Below are 17,629 nucleotides of genomic sequence, written 5' to 3' on the forward strand. Positions count from 1 at the left end.
TAGGGGGTGCATATTGCATTCCTTCAGGAAACACGCCTGACAAAATAAGAGGGAATAGCACTGCAGCGCAGGTGGAGAGGGAAACTATTTAACACTACTTACTCCGCATTTGCTAGAGGCACATTAATTTGGATCAGGGTGGGTACTCCATTCCAGATGAACAGGCAAACGATAGACCCTGAGGGCCGGTATGTAGCGATCGAGGGCAAACTTAGGGGCAGGGATGTAGCCTTATGTAGCATATACGCACCAAACACTGATACTTTCAGGAGCGCTTGCGTACTATCTGGCGCTTTCAGGAGCGCTTGCGCACTATCTGGCGGGCCCTGTAGTGATAGGAGGGGACTTCAACTCAGTGACGGACGTTACTCTCGACAGATCTCACCCGCCGCTGGGGGACTCTCCAGTACACCGACTCACCAGAGGCAGACTGGACAGGCAAGGGAGATGGGACCTGATAAATGCTTGGCGTACACAGCACCCAAATGAAAGGGACTATTCACACTTCTCTGGCCTGCATGACTTACATGTTCGACTTGACGCAGTGCTGTGCTCCCAGTCAGTGATGCCGACTGTTGCGCGGACTGAATATCTCGCCAGGACATTTTCAGATCATAACCCCATGCTGGTCACGTTGTACTGGATGACTGCGGTCTCGTGTGTTCCGGCCTGGAAGTTGCGACTTGAGACATTGGACGATCCCCTATTTCACGCAGCACCAGAGAAGGGGATAACTCATTATTTCGCGGAAAACGCTGGCACAACGGCATCCAGGGCGACGGAATGGAACGCCTTCAAGGTAGTTGTCAGGCGGGCGCTGTATCGGGAAGTGTGCAGGGGTACGGAGAGTTTTGTTGGTTAGATCTCGACAAGGCAGAGGACAAACTGAGAGAAGCGGAAGAGGCGCGGCCAGACCACCCTGAACTCCAAGAGGCGGTTAGTACGGCTAGGGAAGCAGTAGCGGTCGAAGTGGAGCGACTGTGTAGCTTTGACTACAAGACCTACACGCTAAGGGCACATGCTGAGGGGAATAAGGCTAGGACGCTGCTGGCATGGCTGGCTAACCCCACTAAATGAAGCTCCCCTATCCTGGCATTAGAGGGGGAAGGAGGACACACGATCTATACTCAAACTGAAATACTACAGAGGTTTCAGTGCTATTATGAAACACTGTATAGGAGCACATTAGAGGGAGGTAAATGCGATATGGACGCTTTCCTGGAGGGGCTGCTTCTTCCACGGCTGGACCAGGAACAGGCTGAGGACCTAGGCAGAGACATAGACCTGGGGGAGAGTAGGGGGACCATTAAGCGAATGGCCCGCAACAAAACACCGGGACTGGATGGATTGCCCATAGAATTTTACAGTAAATATGTGGACTTGCTGGCACAGAGTCTCCAAGAGGTGTATAAAGAGGCTAGGGCTGCTGGCCGTTTGCCCCAATCAATACGAGAGGCGCTAGTGATCCCCTTGCTGAAGCCAGGGAGGGAGAGCCGCAGCACGGCTTCGTATAGACCGTTATCTATGCAAACCACGGACTATAAAATCTTAAGTAACATACTAGAAGCCAGACTGCTGCAGCACATGACCGGCCTTGTCCACAAAGACCAATCCGGATTCATTCCTACGCGCAACACGACTGCAAATATCAGACGGCTTATACGACTATTGGATGAAACTCATCCGGAGGCGCAGACACCTCTGATTCGGTCAATAGACATTGAGAAAGCGTTTGATAGCTTGGAGTGGGAGTACTTATATAAAGTCATGGGACGCTTTGGGCTTGGAGAAGGTTATATCCAGTGGACAAGAGTGCTCTACGCCTCGGCAGTGTCAAGAGTGCGAGTGGGTTCGCTCATCTCGCATCAGTATCCAGTGGAGCGAAGAACGAGACAGGGGTGCTCGCTGTCCCCCCTCTTATTCTCTCTGGTGATCGAACCTCTAGCAGCAGAGGTCCGGACGGAGAAATACTTTAAGGGTTTAGGTAGCAGAGAGGGACAACAGTTTATTTCTTTGTATGCGGATGACCTATTATTATTCCTTGAGGATGCGGAGATGGCGCTGGCGGGAGCAGAGAGGTTACTATTGCACTATGGAGAACTCTCGGGTCTGAAAGTTAACTGGTCCAAGACATGCTTATTCCCTGTGCGACAGGGGGAGGTATGACCCGCCTTTCGTCCCTTACTCAACTGGGAGCCCACCTGCCTGAAATACCTGGGGGTGTATGTATATCACACGGCAGCAGATATGCTGGAAGGCAATGTGGGCCGCTGTATGCGAGCGTTGAAGGGTAGCATGGCCTTTTGGGCCACCCTCCCGCTCTCGGCAACAGGCCGAATCTCCCTACTGAAAATGATCGCTCTGCCGCGCCTTCTGTACTACTTCCGCACGCTGCCCGTATGGATACCCAGTTCCATCTTTCGACAACTGAAATCGCAGCAGACCTCGCTTATCGGGGGGTCGGGCAGGAGCAGAGTTGCACTAACAAAGCTTACCCGTCCGAAAGACAAGGGGGGCCTGGCAGCCCCAGATTTTGAGCTTTACTACCTGGCGGCCCAGCTGCAACTTTTCACGCAGGAAGTAGCGAGGGTCTTTCGAGGACCGGAGGCCGAGAGAGAGGGGGGTACTCCGTGACATATTCTTGCCTATATAACCCTACAGCAGCGGCTTGCCACTGGTGTTCTAACCCTTGAGGAGAAGACGTTTTGGCTTTGCTGGAATCGCTCCCCATGGCGAGCGGGCGTACGGCATCCATATGCACCTGAGATACCTCTCGGGATGATAACGGCGCTTCCCCACAGAGGGGACTGGTCGCAGCTACAGGTCTGGGAGGACGCGGGGCTGCAGGTTCTTGGTGACTTGTACGAGGATGGGGCGTTATTACCGTATCAGACACTTCAAGAGAGGTTTGACCTCCCGAGGGGAGGGTACTTACTGCATGCTGCGGTCACTAGAGCTATGCAAGCGCTTGAAAAGAAGGACTATTAGAGCCACAACGACCATGGCCTGTCAATACACCATGATGGCGGCAGGGACCTACAAGGCAGTCACATGCCTGTATTCTAGAATGCTCAGTGACGGCGTTAAAGGCCAAGTGGGAGACTGATCTGGATAAGGAGATCCCTGAGACAGCCTGGGCGCAGATAGTGCGGCGAGCAAGGAAGAGCACGAGGAACGCACGCTTCCAGCAGATACACTTCTTTATCCTCCACAGAGCCTATTTAACAACTGGCAAAATCAAGAAACATTTCGGGGCAGCCGAAGCAGCGTGTCCCAGATGCACTACAGAGGGGGCGGAACTGGACCATATGATGTGGTCCTGCCCTGCATTGGGGCACTATTGGTGTGCGGTTGGTGACACGCTGAACGAGGTCACGGAGAGACAAATACAATTTAACATGGCTATCAGTGTTCTGCATTGGTTCCCGCACACTCCCAAAAATAAGATCACAAGTAAATTTATTGACATGGGCCTTCTCCTGGCCAAAAGAGAAATCACGAGACTTTGGAAAACGAGATCAGGTCCCACATACAGGAGGTGGCTCAATGAGTTACTGAAATGGGCCGCTAGCGAAAGCACGCTTCGGTACCAAATCGCACGACGGAGATTAGACGACAAGGCACTGGACGCAGCAGCTCGTGGGAAGCATTGGTGCAGGCCTTACGTGACTGCGCGTCGCGAGACGACAGAGAAGGACACGACGCTGATAATGGAGCTCCCCAAGACACACCAGGCACATCACGCACATCGACAATCATTAGCTCCTAATAACATTCACAGATGTAGACTAGACAAGCTCATATGCGTAGGTGGTGAGATTCGGGGGAGGGGGGTGGGTAGTTGAGGACAGTTTAGGAGCTGAAGGGGGGGGGGGGGGTGAAAAAAGGAAAAAGCGGACGTGAGAACTTTTTACAGTCTAGTTACAGCTTTGTATGGCACCTAGGCTTCTGACACTTTCCCACTTAACGCCGCCCGACCTCTGGGATGTGGGCTTAATCGCTGTGTACGGAACTGAACAGAGACTGGAGTCCAGTTGATACCATAGGTATCATTTCTGCATGGAAGCATTGTGTGTATTATAAGTCTGCAATAAAAATTCTTTTTAAAAAAATGAGAAATATAGTTTACATCCATGATATATGCAAAGGAACAGAATGACCTCAGAGTAATGTTCTTGTTTGCAGATGACACTTTTAGCTACAAATGATACTTGATGCTGCATCATTGTATTGTGACATTTTAGTTAGTATGAGGACCTTCAGGGGTCATATGAATGGGTTGAAAAATATAGCACTTAAGAAAGAGCCCTAATAGATGTTACTTCACAGGTACTGGAGGATTTGAACTGGACCAAATGGAGCCTGTCCAGCAGGCAAGAGCTAAAGTAGTATAGGGCCTTGCACACTAAGCCTGGGGGGTGAAAACAGAATGTTGAACGGTGTTCATGGCGGATTTACTTGTGTTTGCAAATGTCAATACACTGCATTCACCCATCTGTCACTTATTTTCTTCTATTATGTATCTTCATTGTGATTTATGTAGGGATTCTGGCATTTGCGACGGTCTCAGAAATGTTATTTCTAGCAGTAATGGAATAGCTGAAATAGCTGCAGTCTTAAAGGGTTAGATTTTTATTTGAATTGGTTGCACTATGTATGGAGTGCAGTGTGCAACACTCTGTGGCTTCTAGGTGCTGGACATAAAAAAATTAAATCAGACTCAAACGGCAGGCCCAAAAGAGAAAGCCTTAGTCCAGTTGAACTTGCTAGCAAAACGAGTTAATCTTTAAAGCCTTCCTAAAATCCAATTTCACTCTATATCTATCCAGGTTCCAGGGTAATGGTTTTCCACACATTGGCCCAAAGATATATCAGATGGCGCACACTGCAGCTGGCACTGTTGATTAAAGGAAAAGTTAAGATAAGGGCCTCTCTGAGCACAGAAGACACATCAGAAAGATAGTGCTTGATGTGGCTGGCCAGGTCTGAAACCTCCTTTCCATAAAAGCACTCGAGGACCAGACATTTGTATTTATTTTTTTCTACAGCCAACAATGCATGATTTCACTAGATTCTGACACACAATCAAACTTACCCAAACGCAGCATAACGCAAACTGCAAAGGTTTGCACCCTTTGCAACTTGGCAGGTGTGCCATTTAGCAGGCCACCATAAAAGGTGTTGCAATAATCTAGGTGCAAAGGTATGCTTGAGTCAACCACTGTGGAATGTCGATACTGTGGAATAAAAGATAGGACATTCCTAATAAGACTGAAAAAAGGCAAGAAAGAAGTGGACATTGTAATGATCGGGGTCATCATGGAAAGAACTTAATTCAGAACGACCATAAGTCACTACTACACTTTCTGCACTGCAGAAGGAAGGGAACTCTAAATGGTGGGTAACGGGGTACAATTCCAGAAGGCCTTCTTGCATTCAACAGCTTAGTCTTACTTGCATTTAATTTGAGAACGGTGTGGCCCATCCATAGCTGGAAGGTAGAAAACGCCCTTAATTCCACAATAGGAAATAGCATGTCTGTCAAGTTGGGTAATATGATGTGTGCCACTGGCATACAGCAGGGCCCTGCAGCCAAAAGGGCTGATCAGCTGGCAAAGTGGAAGAATATACAAGCTAAACAACATACATGCAGTTGAATTAGGAGGGACAGCTTATTGCTCTGCCAACCACTCAGACTTAAAAAGCAGATGGGATAACATTGAGATGGGCCTTTACCAGATGTAATGGAGGCATTTCTATATGGCGTCTTTGAAGCCAATGTTGTCTAGTCTTAGGACAGGTACAGCATGGCCCACTGGATTAAAAGATGAATAAAAGTCCAACAGAACGCCTGCTGTCACATAATCATCACCCAAGATGACACCAGGATAGTTCACTCCCTAACCCTGGCCAAAACCCCAACTGCTTTTGATCAAATGCTAAGGAGTTTTAGAAAATTCCCAAACCTCCCTGGCTATCATTTGTTCTTGAACTTGGCACAATGCCAATAAAAGTGCAATTTAGAGCAAAGAAGTGACTCCACCTTCTCTCTAAAAGTCCTTTTAAAGCCTGCGACAGTGTCCTGAGCTGTAATGAGAGGGAAGGTAAAGGACTTACGAAACTCAAATAGTCTTTTTTTTAATCTATGCTAAAGATACCATGCTGTCAGAACATGTTTGCTTTGAATCCAATGTTTTTTTTTTTTCTTGGAGTGAGCTATTTCCGGACGGCACCAACACGACATCCAAGATGCTCTCCCTCTTTTGAGTATGTATTAACATTTTCCTAGAAACCTCCATGGTTGGTGCCTGTTAGACCTGTCTGGCTTTTTGCGTAGTCCCTCCAATTTATTATTTATTTTGTCCCCTTTTTGCCCCTCATACCCTTAATAATTTTTGTCCACTGACTTTTTCTAGGTGTTGGCCAAGGGGATAGGTGTTCTTTTTCCCCTCATAGTTTTTCACCTCAGGCCCAGAGGCCTGTTCTGACAGGAAAAGTTGGAACCACAAAATGGTGGCTACCAACTGCCCTAACTGTCAAACCTAGAACTTGCCCGTAGACTAGTATAGGGCGTTCCAGAACCTTCTGGTCCATTCTGGACCACTGAGGGTCAGCCTATATAAGGCGGAATGCTGGGCAGCCATTTTGTCTGTCAGTGAGGAGCAGTTAGAGTGAAGGCTGAGGTCTGGTAGGGGTAGGATCCTGAAGGGTGGATTGCTCTACAAGAGTAGCCCTCTGTCAAGGCTTTTCCACAGCCCATTCCTGTTGTCCTAGCCAAGCTAGTTCATCCTGCTGACCCTGGACAGTTAGGTAGGGGTTAACATTCGTGATCTAGGAACTGAATTAAGAGGTCTCCTGTGCTCCCTTATCTGTCCAGTAAGGAGGGCTGGTGGTCTAGTGCTGGAAAAGTGCACTGTGGCTTAATCCTGTGGAAGCCCCTTTGATCCCCCCCTCCCTTTTGAGGGCAAGAAGCAAGCTTTTGGCCTGGGTGGCGCTGGGCACCTCTTACCTGTGTCAGGACTGGTAGTGAGCCGACACTCTTCTAACTGTCAAGGTGGTGGAGAGTGGAGAAAGGTCCCATTTAGCCTGGGAAGTCTGGTAGGCTATCGCCGTGATCGGGACCCCGTGGGCGCCTACCGCGCTCTGTGACAGCGCACCGGTGGGCTCAGAAGAGTGAGGGCATAGTGTTCATGCCCGACGCCAGCGCGCTAATTCCCCACTGAATGGGGGACTGCCTTGCAGGAGGGGCCTAGGACCGAGCAGGCCCAGTGCGGAGACACTATACCTCCGCGCATGCGCGGAAGAACCCTCGTGTGTGGGAAACGACGACTTTCGCCGCTGAGGGGAACTGAGAGGAGGAGTCTTCGTCGAGTGGCTGAGGACCGATCTGAGCGCCGAGGGACAGATCCTTGCTGGTGAGGAGCCGCCACTCGAGTGGCTGAATCACCGTAACAGCGGCCCGGGTTGCACCTGGGAGGGCCTCCGCTCCTCTGTGAAGGGGGCGGGGAGGCCGACCACCGGAGGAGAAGCGTCTTCAGGAAAAGGGGGTGAGCGGAAGAACCGCCTGCTGGCCACCCTCGCAAGTAAGCAGGGAAGAGTGAGGGGTGGCGAGGGAGAGCTAGTTAGGCCTCCTGATCGTCTGTCTTCTTCCCCACACGGGGCAGCACTGATTTAGAAGAAGGGGGTGGAGGGCCTGAAAAACGAGTGGCATAACTTACAAAAATTCACCGATTCAGGAAGCCTGATTTTACCTGAGGGGTGAAGGAAGTATAAAGGCCTCATTGAACCCCGGGCTCTTGACAATTCATGACAGCTTGCCCCCCCCCGGGTGGAGTAGAATTTCTGAGGAGAAAAGCAAAGCACAATGCATATTTAACTGGCCTATGAAAGGATAAGGGTTACCTGCCAGATATGGTTATGGTGCGTGACTATATGTAATGTACTGTTAACATTAATTGATAACTTGCATAGCAGTTCAAAAGTATAATCGCTATTTCTGAGACCAACTGTAGAGTACAGGCCATATCTAACCGGCCTATGGATGTGTAAGTGTTACCTGCCAGACAGGGTTATGATGTGTGACTAAATGTATGGTACTGTAAATACTGGTTGCTAAATTGTGTTAGTAGTTCAAGAGTATAGTAATTGCTTCCAAGACAAATTGAAATGCCTAAATTGTAAATTTTGAAACCAAAGAGCAGAGATATTATTTTTATAAACCAGTACATATTTTCATAACAAATTGGTGTAGTGTCCTTTTTAAGTATTATTGCGTGGATTTACTGCTGGGTGGTTTGCAACCTTCACACTTGTGCCTCTGAAATGCATGTCTTACCCTAGGCCAGGCTACCCTAGGTGACCTGACATCCCAGGTTCTAACAGTGCCTCTATCCTCAACTAGATTAACTAACTAGCTCTTGATGATTTTGGCATTCAAATATTTGTTAACATCACATTTTATTATCCGACAATGAATTTGTAATGAAATTAGACATGTCACACTGTTTGTTCTCAATGTCTTTGTTCTATCATTACTTCAGTGTATTCAGGTTTACCATTGATCTACCTGTATACCAAAACACATACTGTTCCACATTTGTTTTTTTCGTTCTCATACCATCTTTTGAATCTCTCCCTTTGGTACTATCAAGAATCAAGTTTACATTATTTTGCAATTTTGCAGGTATTTGATTTACTTCCTTACCGTTTTAGTGCTTTATCTCTGCAATCCTGTTTTCATTAAAAGCTCAGGTCATGCTGATTTTGCATTTGTTATTCCAATTTACTTTATTTTATACAATCTGTATTTATATTATTTATTTACCAGACTTCTACTCAGATGCATAAAAAGTAAATCTTTTTGCATATATAGATTGTATTTACATGTCCATTCTGTGTCAGTATTTAAATAAGGTTACATTGTTACATAAACCTGATGGCAAAAAAGAACATCATAGTTCAGAAGGTGCATATTAGAACAACTTTATGCAGGACTACAACAGAACACCAAACCTCTCTACTACCAAATGTTCACTTAATTCATTCCTGCGTCAAGAACTGGCTTGTGGATTTTCTTCACTGGTTGCTGTTTATGGGTCATTAAGAGGCTCCCCATTATCAAACATCTTAGCAAAAGGTCTGACACGGTTACAACCAGTCAAAGAAATGTTAGTGCAATGATTAATTGAGGGTTCCTTTAGCAATCATCGTGGGTTTATAGCTTTAATAGTTTTGTTTCTTCTCATACTATGATAATTTCTCTGATGCTTAATGAGATGACCCCTATGACTGAAGCATTTCTTACATACCGTGCAAATCAACATCTCTCCGTTATGGATTTTCTGATGTCTGACCAGTTGTGACTTGCGAATGAAGCCTTTATTGCATTCAGTGCACCAATTACTTTCTGATGTATGTCTTCTATTGAGTACAAGATCGGAATTCTGCCAGCATCCTTTTTTATAATTAATGCACTTATTCGATCCCTCTCCCATATGTATTCTTAGATGTCCAGCAAAAATGGACTTCCTCCAAAATCTTTTATCACATACAGTGCAGTGATAAGCCCTTTCTCTAAAATGTGTCCGTAGATGCCCAGTAAGAAAAGACTTCTTCCAGAAACTTTTCTGACATTCAGTGCATTGATATGGTTTATTTCCCAAATGTTTTCTATGGTGGACAGTGAGAATTGACTTCTTTGTGAAGATTTTTTCACACTCAGTACAGGAGTATAATTTCAGCTTTTTCAGTATGTTTGACTTTGATAAATGGCGTTTAACATTATTTACATTGCAGGCATAATCATCACTTTTATCAAATTGTCGTCCTTCCAGGATTTCCTGATCTAAATTAAACTGTTCTGCGTTCACAAAATCACTTTGTTCCCATTGCAGGCTTCTATCATCCATTTCATCAAAAGAGCTGTGGAGAACATTTAATCGTGCCTCTCCAGGTGGAGGCTTATCCAACACTCTTCCTCGTTTGTTTATTATTGTTTTGACACCTTTTACAGATAATCCATCTTCACTTTTTGTGGCTCTATCACACAAGGAGGCTCCTTGAGAAGCGATCTCACCAATAAAGTTTGGCTCAGTGTTTAAATTCAGACTTGGGGGTAAAAAGGGTATGGCACTTAGATCTCCACATGCAGCTTCTGCCAAGTCTCCTAAACGCTGAGGCTCCAGTTCTATAAATGTGGCTTCACCTTGCTGATTTACACTAACCAGAAACACAGCTGCCACAACTGGATGATCTGTAAGACTTCTAATACTTTCTCTATCTTCAAAATGATGAAGATCCATCAAATAGTTCACACCCTCTTGATTAATGCTGAATGAAACTTTAGGTGTGGTTCGAGCAAGCCCTGGGTCGGGACTGGTGCTACATGCTCCTTCTGAGACAGGATGATCCATCTGACTTGACTCCAAGTCTTCTTCTTTTACCAAAGAAACAGTCTCATGTCTGGTAAGATTTGAGCTTTGGCTGAAGGTCTGCCCACACTTCATGCAAGGATATTGCTTTTCCTTTATATGTACACGCTGATGTACAATCAAGCTTGCAAGCATGCTGAAACCTTTTCCACATTCGCCACATACATAGAGTTTTTCTTTTGTAGGTATCCATTGTCTTCTTGGTATGGTTCCAGACTGTCTGGAATTGTACCTGCTTTCAATAAAAGGATTTATTTGCCTTCCAGTCTCGGTCCTCTGATTACTGATAATATTATTGCCACATTCACTGCAAGTGTCCGTGTTTTCTTCTTTGTGTATAACTGGTTGCTTTATTGAAGGTAATGTTTTGTGAGCACTTTTTTCATGTTTTACAGATGGATGGCTTACATTTTCAGCAGTGTTTCTAGACTTTCTTTGGAATTTGCCACTTTGCCTGTTGGGTTTTTCAAGCTCTAAATAGGAGAAGGGCTCCCCGTCTTTTCCAGAGATCTCACCAAAATCCAAATCAACAGGACTAGCAATGTCGCTAGTATCCATATCTACGCACCCTTGTGTTCGCTCTGTGGGATAAAAATAATGTTCATATATAAGTTTATGACCAGATTAAGAAAATCTTATAAACTATAGTCAGAGCTGCAGAGAAGTTACAAAACACACAATTCTTCTATTAATTTTCAAAAACAACATATGCACATTTGATGATTAGGATCTTTTTCTCTCCAAATGATCACAAACAATACAGACTTTCGAAATACCCACTGCTCAATGGTCTGTTTCAGTTACGTTCTATCATGTGATAGAGGCAATCTGCTTAGCGTACACACGGCCTAAATGATCTTTTTTGTGTACTGATCTCTAGTGAGATGGAGGCAATTTATGACTATTTAAACACTTAACAATTATTCAAAAACTGTTGGAATTATAATCAGTTGGCTGAAACCAACAGGTTATTTAATAAGAGTTAAATTTATACCTTTTGAACACTGCAGTGAAGTCAAACCCCGAAAACAGGCTACTCACATTTTGGAAATTATATTTAACATACTGTAATAAAATTAAACATCATATATCGCTTGTTATCTTCTTTAATGAATTTAAGAATTAATCTGACAGCTTTATTTTTTCAAAGAAACTCTTATAAAGAGGATAAGCATGGCATGTGTAAGACCTCTGACTGCCCACCACGCTAGAATGCTGGCTCATCCCAGAGCAACTACTCCAGATTTACAAAGCCAGGCTACCCCCTCCCTCACCTGCCTATACCCCACTTACCTCAACTTCTGTCTCCCCGAAGGATGCTCCTTCTATACCACCCAATGATATACCATTAGCACCCCCTCGCTCCTATCTCTCAAGCTCTCCCCTTTCAAAGGGTGACTTACTTCACCCCCCCAATCCTCCCTCTCCAACACATTCTCCCTCAATATATCAACACCCTAGCTCCATCCTCACCACTTTGCTCCCATTTCACTTCCTCAAGACCTGTCAATCTGCCCCCACAACTCACTTCGATCCAGACTGGATAGGATTACAAAAAACGTGCAAGACCTCAGAGCAGACCTACATAGACTCATTCACTCCACAACAGAGATGACCAACTCTCAGGGGCCTAACACGAACCTCAGGATGCATACTCTCACACATGACCAACCCTCCAGCCACCCACTATATCTCCAACACACCTCCCTTCTAACCTGACCATTTCTTCCCTACTGGCCTCACAATAGATTTCGAATGAGACCCTATCCCAACGCGCCCTTGCAAGCAACTAGATGGAAAATCCCACTACCCGATAACAATATCCAAACCCTCCTCCTGACGTACAAGTATTCACATCCAGATAACACTGATAATCAGGAAATAATCCATTCCATTATGACGAACCCTCACAGAGCTGCTAGGCTCAAATATAGAGCTGTCAACAAGCATAACCTCAGACAAATTATCCTCGCACTGTCTGTCCCAGCACACTGCAAACCCTAAATGAAATGCATGCTAATCAAATGCAGATCCGCTTCAAGACATGCAGGAGATATTGCTGACCTGACCCTCACACATGATCTTAACTTACTAATACTGACTGAAACCTGGCTAAATGACAGTTCTGCTCCTATCACTGACATTCTAGTCCCTCCTAACCATGGCATACCAGACTGGATAGACTCAGTAGACCAGTTGGAGGTATCGCTTGCATAAACAGCCTCAACCTGTCAGTCAAAAATGCACAAACTCCGGTTTATTCACCTGCGAATACCTATGTCTTGATATCTCATTCAGCAGCAGACCTCTATGCAAACTACACACAATATACCATCCTTCAGGAGACAATCTGGGTTTCATTGAACATATCATGGAAACCATTGGAACAAACACGTCAGCATTGTATTCAAATATTTCTCAGATAATTCAACCTGTAGTGGAATGACCTGAATGATCCAGTAGTCAACACCTTTAAAATCTTCCTTGAGGACCTTAACCTTATGCAATTCTGTGACAAACCCACTCACAATAAAAGGGCCAACCTTAGATCTTATCATTGCAACGCCCAACTCAATTCAATTGAAGTCTATCCTCCCTTGTGATTGGACCAACCACCACCGCATCACATTCCTCATCAAGGAAGTTGTAATAACCACCACCACAGCTCTACTGTCTAAGCCAAGAATCTAGAAAAGGAACATGCACAACATCAACCATACTGATCTGTCTTCTCTCAGCCACAACATCCTGCCTCCCCCTGGAGAGATATCAGATGTCCATGATCTTACAAATCACAACACTCTCTCCATGGAGAACGCTCTTGACTCGATCGCTTTATTACAACTAAAAAGAGTGTCCACTAAAAATTCTAAACATTGCTACAATTGTAGTCTCAATACAAAAAGACACAATTTGAGACTAGCTGAAATCAGTGGCGATCAGCACCATCCCTTGAGCACCTCAAGCACCTGAGATCGAGGAACGGATACTACAAAAGCATCAGAATATTAAAAACAAATTTCATCCCCAAAACCTTTTTGAACTCATAAAAGCACCATCAAACTGCGCACCCAATCTCACTTGCTGGATCTAGTCCCTTACCAAACTGCGAATAATTCGCCACCTTCTATCTAAAGAAGACAGAAACCATGAGAACTGTTCATCAGACGGCCTTGGAACCATGTCCTCTTCCCCCTCAAACCAGGCCCACGGCCCCTGTACTACTGTTCCTGCGTGTCCTCCCGGGCACTTCCCCAAAAACAACGCCTCATGGAACTCTTTCAGAACCTTTGAGGAAAGTTTCATTCATAAAATCCTAACTATGCTGAAAACCCCAAACCACTTCAATGACCCACTTTCTTCTAACTTCTTCAAGGAGATCATACACGCAATATTCACAATTTGAACCAAGATTGTTAATGCCTCCCTCCTTCAAGGCACTATTCATGACTGCCTAAAGTTTGGTCTGGTTACCTCCATCCTAAACAAGCATTGGAAATGCAATAGGGCTCGTATTAGGAAAGTTTGAGCTATTGGTCTTATAAATGATTTTTTTTTATTTAGGTGTTATTTTTGTAAATTGCTAAATTAATAGCTTTGCCATTTACAATGCCAATAGTTATAACTTTCGCGACACCGATCACATTTCTAATGCAATATGTGTTGCATTTACGTGACTTAGATGTATTGATATTACAAATAACAATGGCTTTTAATTTTTTTAAATAATTAATACTTAACCCCATGCGCGCTACGCGTTTTCCCGCTGTGCGCTGACTTTTTTAAAATCCTGCGGTTCATGACGAGCCCAGCTCGTCATGAGCGTACGACAGGCGTAACTCATGACGAGCTGAGCTCGTCATGAGCGTCGAAGGGGTTAAATAAAAGTTATTGTAATTTATAATGGCAATTGCTTAAACTTTTGTAAATAACTTTTGTGAAGATTATGTTCAGTGCATAATATTGTGACGAAAATCCAAGAACAGAAGTGAAATAGTAACATCTTTTTGTGACATGTGTAATAAAGCTTGAAACATTGAGAGAACATATTTGAACCAGCTGTTGTTGAATGGTTGCACAGATTGATGGTGTGGTGGCGCGGAGTGATGTTGTGGTGGCGACGAGTGATGCTGTGGCGTTCAGTGCTGCTGTGGTAGCCCATAGTGATGTTGAGGTGCCCCTGAGTGATGCTGCTGAGTGATGCTGTTGTGATGCGATAGATAGAGTAAGGGCGATAGATAGAGGGAGAGCGATAAATAGATAGATAGATAGAGGGAGGGCGATAGATAGATAGAGTGAGTGCGATAGATAGATAGAGTGAGGGCAATAGATAGATAGAGGGAGGGCGATAGATAGAGGGAGGGCGATATAGAAAGATAGAGTGAGGGCGATAGATAGATAGAGTGAGGGCGATCGATAGAGTGGGTGCAACTTTTCTGAACTTCGCTTGAACCCCACTAGTGTGTGACTGGAACGCAGGAAAGACCCTGTATTTAGCTGGTGGAATAGAAACATGCGTCAGTATGCCTTACAGTGTGGTGACACCACTTCTATCCCACCTGCCCACCCCCTTATCTACTCTTTAAACCCATTGACTCAAGAGAAAGAAAGAAAGAGAGAAAGGGAAAGAAAGAAAGGGAAAGGGAAAGAAAGAGAAAGGGAAAGGAAAAAAGAGAGAAAGAAAGAGAAAGAAATAAAAAGAAAGACATAGGGAAAGAGAAACTAAGAAAGAGAGAAAGAAAGAGAGAAAGAAAGAGAGAAAGAAAGAGAGAAAGAAAGAAAGAGAAAGAAAGAAAGAAAGAAAGAAAGAGAGAAAGAAAGAGAGAAAGAAAGAGAGAAAGAAAGAAAAACAGAGAGAAAGGGAAAGACAGAAAGAAAGAAACAAATAGAAAGAAAGAAAAAGAGAAAAAGAAAGAAAGAGAGAAAAAGAAAGGAAGGAAGGAAGGAAATGGAAGAAAGAAAGAAAGAAAGAAAGAAAGAAAGAGAAAGAAAGAGAGAAAGAAAGAAAGAGAGAAAGAAAGTAAGAAAGAAAGAAAAACAGAGAGAAAGGGAAAGACAGAAAGAAAGAAACAAATAGAAAGAAAGAAAAAGAAAGAAAGAGAGAAAAAGAAAGGAAGGAAGGAAGGAAATGGAAGGAAGAAAGAAAAAGGAAGGAAGAAAGGAAGAAAGAAAGAAAGGAAGACATTGGTGTGGTAACTAGTATGTGCTGAGTGACCGAGAACTTAGATGTCTGGTAAAACAGACACCCACGTGGGCAGCTGGGCCGACCTGGTTTCTGTACACAGAGCTCAGGGGAACAGCCTCAGCAGACTCCAGGTTTCACTGAGGGCATTTCAAAGTGCCAGACTGCATTTTAACTTGGGCTGACGTCATTTCAATTGAAAGGCAGACATTCGGGGAGGAGCTTGTCTCCTCGCTCTACAAATTACTAAGTGACTCTACCAACAAGTCGAAACAAGCAAAAGAAGACCTCAAACACACTTACAGTCACATATCACATCCTAAACAAAAACACGAACACACACACCAATGGAGGTCACCACAGATACCTGAAAACAAACACTTTCTTTCGAAGAGAGACAAGTATACATATACGCATACACAAAAAGTTAGTCCGGGATACATACTTATGAGCACAAGCTTGACCTAAAAAACCTGTAAATATGTTGTGTGTCTGCAGCATTGATGACGCTGTAAGTTCACAGTGCCTCTGCGCCACAAAATAAAATGTCTCCTGTACTTCTAAGACTGTTTTCATTTTGCGCCTGGTGCACATGAAAGAGCACAAAAAAACACATCAATAAACTTTTGTACACAGCAGAGTTGAACAGTTTCTAATTGTGTACTTTGATCCAACTGAATACTGTTTTCTGAAAAGAGGCCTTGACGTTAAGGGCTCCTGAAAAAGCATCTTTCACTAAAGTGCCCAAATTCTAAATCGGTCCCTCCGCTGCTCTAACCATGATCACCAGCCGGCACCGAGGCTTTAACTGCGTGCGTGAAGCACACTGTGTGATTCGTTTAACCTGTCATTCTTTCATGCACTTATTTATTTGTAGGTGTTTGTTAGTTGATTCACTAATGCATTCAAAACGCTTTTCTGTCAACATCTTTGCGTGCACTGAAGCGCTTGAGTTGAGAGTCGTGCGCAATACAAGACCAGTGTTTTACAATCCTGGCTACCCCACTCGATCAAAGTGTGTGATCCCTGGTAAATCACCTCATGTCCTTGATTTCGCTTCTCTGTCAACAGCTTTGCGTGCACTGAAGCGCTTGAGTTGAGAGTCGTGCGGCTGTTGAACAGAGCATTTACCATCCCGCTCAGCATGAAAATAATTTAAAAATACATTAAAGCTGTTGCTGTTCTTAAAGTTAGAGCGGCGGCCATCAGTATGAAAATAATTAGAAACGAAGGGAAGAATAGGGAGAGTAAGGGGAGACGCACAAAATAATTTAAAAATACATTAAAGCTGTTGCTGTGCTTAAAGTTAAAGCAGCGGCCATCAGTATGAAAATAATTAGAAACGAAGGGAAGAATAGGGAGAGTAAGGGGAGACGCACAAAATAATTTAAAAATACATTAAAGCTGTTGCTGTGCTTAAAGTTAAAGCGGCGGCCATCAGTATGAAAATAATTAGAAACGAAGGGAAGAATAGGGAGACGCACAAAATAATTTAAAAATACATTAAAGCTGTTGCTGTGCTTAAAGTTAAAGCAGCGGCCATCAGTATGAAAATAATTAGATAGTAGGGGAGAGTAAGGGGAGACGCACGGGGAGCAGCAGCCTTTGATGTGCCGGCCGGCCGTGGGCAGTGAATAATTAGGGGAGGAGATATGCCAGAGCTCACGCTGGGGACAGCTTGTGGGAGGGAGGCTGGTGGCTTTGATGCTGTGCACGAGCTTTTTCGCGGGCACAGCATCAAATCGCCCCTTTGGGTAAGCTCTGGATAGGCCATAATATGTCTCGACATCTGCAATGCTTGCGCATTGGCAGAGGTCGAGCCCTAAAAAAGCAAAAGCAGATCAAACTGACCGAAATAACTTATGACATATTTCCAGTACCCCTACCCTGGCGAAGCTCCTTGAAAAATGTGTTTACATCCAACTCTCTAACCACATCGATCAATTCCAACTATTAGACCAATTTTAATCTGCCTTCTGTGCGAGCACAGCACAGAATCTACTATGACACACATAGT

At 44.5% G+C, this 17,629-nt stretch overlaps 1 protein-coding gene across 3 annotated transcripts in view; it reads right to left on the minus strand.

Annotated features, from left to right (window-relative positions):
* Nucleotides 1-8,761: 8,761 nt before the first annotated feature.
* Nucleotides 8,762-17,629, minus strand: part of LOC147692640 (uncharacterized) — a 234,514-nt gene continuing 225,646 nt past the window's right edge. For all 3 annotated transcript variants that reach the window (XM_086938823.1, XM_086938820.1, XM_086938821.1), the window contains one exon: nt 8,762-11,011. In XM_086938823.1, coding sequence (XP_086794949.1) covers nt 9,204-11,011 — 1,808 coding nt within the window. In that variant the 3' untranslated portion in view covers nt 8,762-9,203. The remainder of the gene's footprint in view (nt 11,012-17,629) is intronic.

Source organism: Lissotriton vulgaris, chromosome 9 (assembly GCF_964263255.1).
Source record: "Lissotriton vulgaris chromosome 9, aLisVul1.2, whole genome shotgun sequence".
In the NCBI taxonomy this organism is placed as follows: domain Eukaryota; kingdom Metazoa; phylum Chordata; class Amphibia; order Caudata; family Salamandridae; genus Lissotriton; species Lissotriton vulgaris.